At 43.1% G+C, this 2,816-nt stretch overlaps 1 protein-coding gene across 1 annotated transcript; it reads left to right on the forward strand.

The window, feature by feature from the left end:
• The first annotated feature begins 1,270 nt into the window (after positions 1-1,270).
• On the forward strand, positions 1,271-2,240 carry LOC122926096 (proline-rich protein 2-like). The gene is made up of 2 exons (XM_044277481.1): positions 1,271-1,298; positions 1,626-2,240. Exons 1-2 carry the CDS (start codon positions 1,271-1,273, stop codon positions 2,144-2,146), a joined length of 549 nt encoding a protein of 182 aa, XP_044133416.1. The 3' UTR covers positions 2,147-2,240.
• The last annotated feature ends 576 nt before the right edge of the window (positions 2,241-2,816 follow it).

Below are 2,816 nucleotides of genomic sequence, written 5' to 3' on the forward strand. Positions count from 1 at the left end.
AAAAGAACAATTGATTATGTGGCTGGAGGTATATTAGGAGGTTAGTGGATAACAATTTTACTGAAGGCCAGTGGAGTACAGGACCCAAACATTAGACATTCTCCGGACAGAAAAGAACAAGTGATTATGTGGCTGGAGGTACATTAGGCGGTCACTGAATAATAATTTTACTGTTGGCCAGTGGAGTACAGGCCCCAAACATTAGGCATTCACCAGACAGAAAAGAACATATAATTATGTGGCTGGAGGTATATTAGACGGACTCGGTCAGTGGACAAAAATTTTACTTTAGGCCAGTACAGGCCCCAAAAAATAGGCATACACTTGACAGAAAAGAACAAGTGATTATGTGGCTGGAGGAATATTAGGCGGTCAGTGGAAGATAATTTTACTGTAGGCCAGTGGAGTACAGGCCCCAAAAATTAGGCATTCACCTGACAAAAAAAGAACAAGTGATTATGTGGCTGGAGGTACATTAGTCGGTCACTGAATAACAATTTTACTGTAGGCCAGTGGAGAAGAGGGCAACAATAATTAGGCATTCACCTGACAGAAAAGAACAAGTGATTATGTGGCTGGAGGTACATTAGTGGGTCAGTGGATAACAATTTTACTGTAGCCCAGTACAGGCCCCAAAAATTAGCCATTCACCTGACAGAAAAGAACAAGTGACTATGTGGCTGGAGGAACAGTAGGCTGTCACTGAATAACAATTTTACTGTAGGCCAGTGGAGAACAGGCCTCAAAAATTTGGCATTAACCTGACAGAAAAGAACAAGTGATTATGTGGCTGGAGGTATATTAGGCGGTCAGTGGATAACAATTTTACTGTAGGAAAGAGGAGTACAGGCCCCAAAAATTAGGCATTCATCTGAAAGAAAAGAACAATTGATTATGTGGCTGGAGGTATATTAGGAGGTTAGTGGATAACAATTTTACTGAAGGCCAGTGGAGTACAGGACCGAAAAATTACGGTAGGCATTTACCTGACAGAAAAGAACAAGTAATTATGTGGCTGGAGGTATATTAGGCGGTCAGTGGATAACAATTTTACTGTAGGTCAGTACAGGCCCCAAAAATTAGGCATTCACCTGACAGAAAAGAACAAGTGATTATGTGGCTTGAGGTACATTAGTTGGTCAATAAAAAACTATTTTACTGTAGGCCAGTAGAGAACACGCCCCAAAAATTAGGCATTCACCTAACAGAAAAGAACAAGTGGGTGTTCATTCCTGGGGCTGCGGAAGGGAGACCGGAGAGGTGGTTTAATATGTCGTCTTGGGTGAAGGACACTAGAGGTCAGCCACAGAAACTGGCAAGAAGAAGCCAAGCTGGATTCCTCCTCTTCTAGACATTAATCCATACAAGCCTAGCCAGAAGGCTTCATTCTCAGAGCAGTACAGTAGAGATTTGGAAGAACAGGAAAGCATTGAAGAACTTTTTGGGAAGAAACATATCTTTACTTCTGGGACAGAGGAATACTGTGAGAGATATGAGCACTCATAAAACAGCAATCAGTTCAACTGTGATGATCGCAGAGAGAAGCTATATTTGAAGTTTTATCAGCAGATTCAAGATGAATACCACAAAGAGAGACCTTCAGACTGTGTGATTGTTGCTATCAGCAAGGTTCAGATGCTTTGAAGAAGCGGATACCACCGAGAAGTCTAATGCTTCCTATGAAAGTCACAGCAGCACTAAAACGCATCTCCTGGAGAAGCCACCTCCTCTCCTTCCCACTCCTTCAGGCGGAGGGCTCCTTCCAACGCCAGGCTTTAAGAAGACCGGTCACAAGGATGATGGCATCAGCGCTGTGTATGAAACAAATATATCAACAGTTGGCAGTCCTGATGCTCTGGCCAAGCCTCCACTGTTCCTCCCTACCCCGGGAAGGATTCCGCTCATGGCAATCGGAAAACCCTCTCTCTTGTGGGACAGACCCTCTGCTGGACTCCTCCCTACACCAGGAATCTCTCCTGCAACAGGTAAACCTCCACCTCTTTTAGCGATGCCTCCTAAGCGACCACCACTCCTTGGGTTTCCACCTCACTCACCTGCAAAACGTCCCTTGCTGGGGGACAAACCTGGTCTCCTCCCAACCCCATCGATGTCTGTGAACCCCTCTTCACTGCTCTGGCCGCCCTAGCCCAAACTTTTGCTGAAGTAAGGACAGAAGATCACCTCCTCCCAGTATCTGTTGTATACCCAGTTGTACTTGTAATTCAGTATTAGAGCAGTGCAGCAGATGTTGTGGTATTTGTAAAGTCCCTACATTCCTAAAATCTTTTTTTTTTTATATCACATTCTGTATACGGTTCCTTCTTAGCATGTGAGAGTTTGGGGAGCAGAAAGTCAATTTCAAGTGCAATGCAAACCATCGAGAGAACTACTACATTGTTTGTATATTTTATTTTCCTCATGATCTTTTCTCGGGAAAGAATACTATTTTTTTTGCTTTACAAAAAAGTGATTATGTGGCTGCAGGTACATTAGTCAGTCAGTGGATAACAATTTTACTGTAGGCCAGTGGAAAACAGGCCCCAAAAATTAGGCATTCACCTGACAGAAAAGAACAAGTGATTATGTGGCTGGAGGTATATTAGATGGTCAGTAGATAGCAATTTTACTGTAGGCCAGTACAGGCCCCAAAAATTTGGCATTTACCTAACAGAAAATAACTTGTGATGATGTGGCTAAAGGTACATTAGGCGGTCACTGGCTAAAAATGTTACTGTAGGCCAGTACAGACTCCAAACATTAGGCATTCACCTGAAAGAAAAGTATAAGTGATTATGTGGCTGTAGATACATTAGGCG

Source organism: Bufo gargarizans, chromosome 2, assembly GCF_014858855.1.
Source record: "Bufo gargarizans isolate SCDJY-AF-19 chromosome 2, ASM1485885v1, whole genome shotgun sequence".
In the NCBI taxonomy this organism is placed as follows: Eukaryota; Metazoa; Chordata; class Amphibia; order Anura; family Bufonidae; genus Bufo; species Bufo gargarizans.

Bases quoted from the DNA above. Each gene is read 5' to 3' on its own strand.
- LOC122926096 (XM_044277481.1), top strand. From the start codon at position 1,271: ATGTCGTCTTGGGTGAAGGACACTAGAG. The intron at 1,299-1,625 runs GTCAGCCACAGA...TGTTGCTATCAG, and splicing joins TTGGGTGAAGGACACTAGAG to CAAGGTTCAGATGCTTTGAA.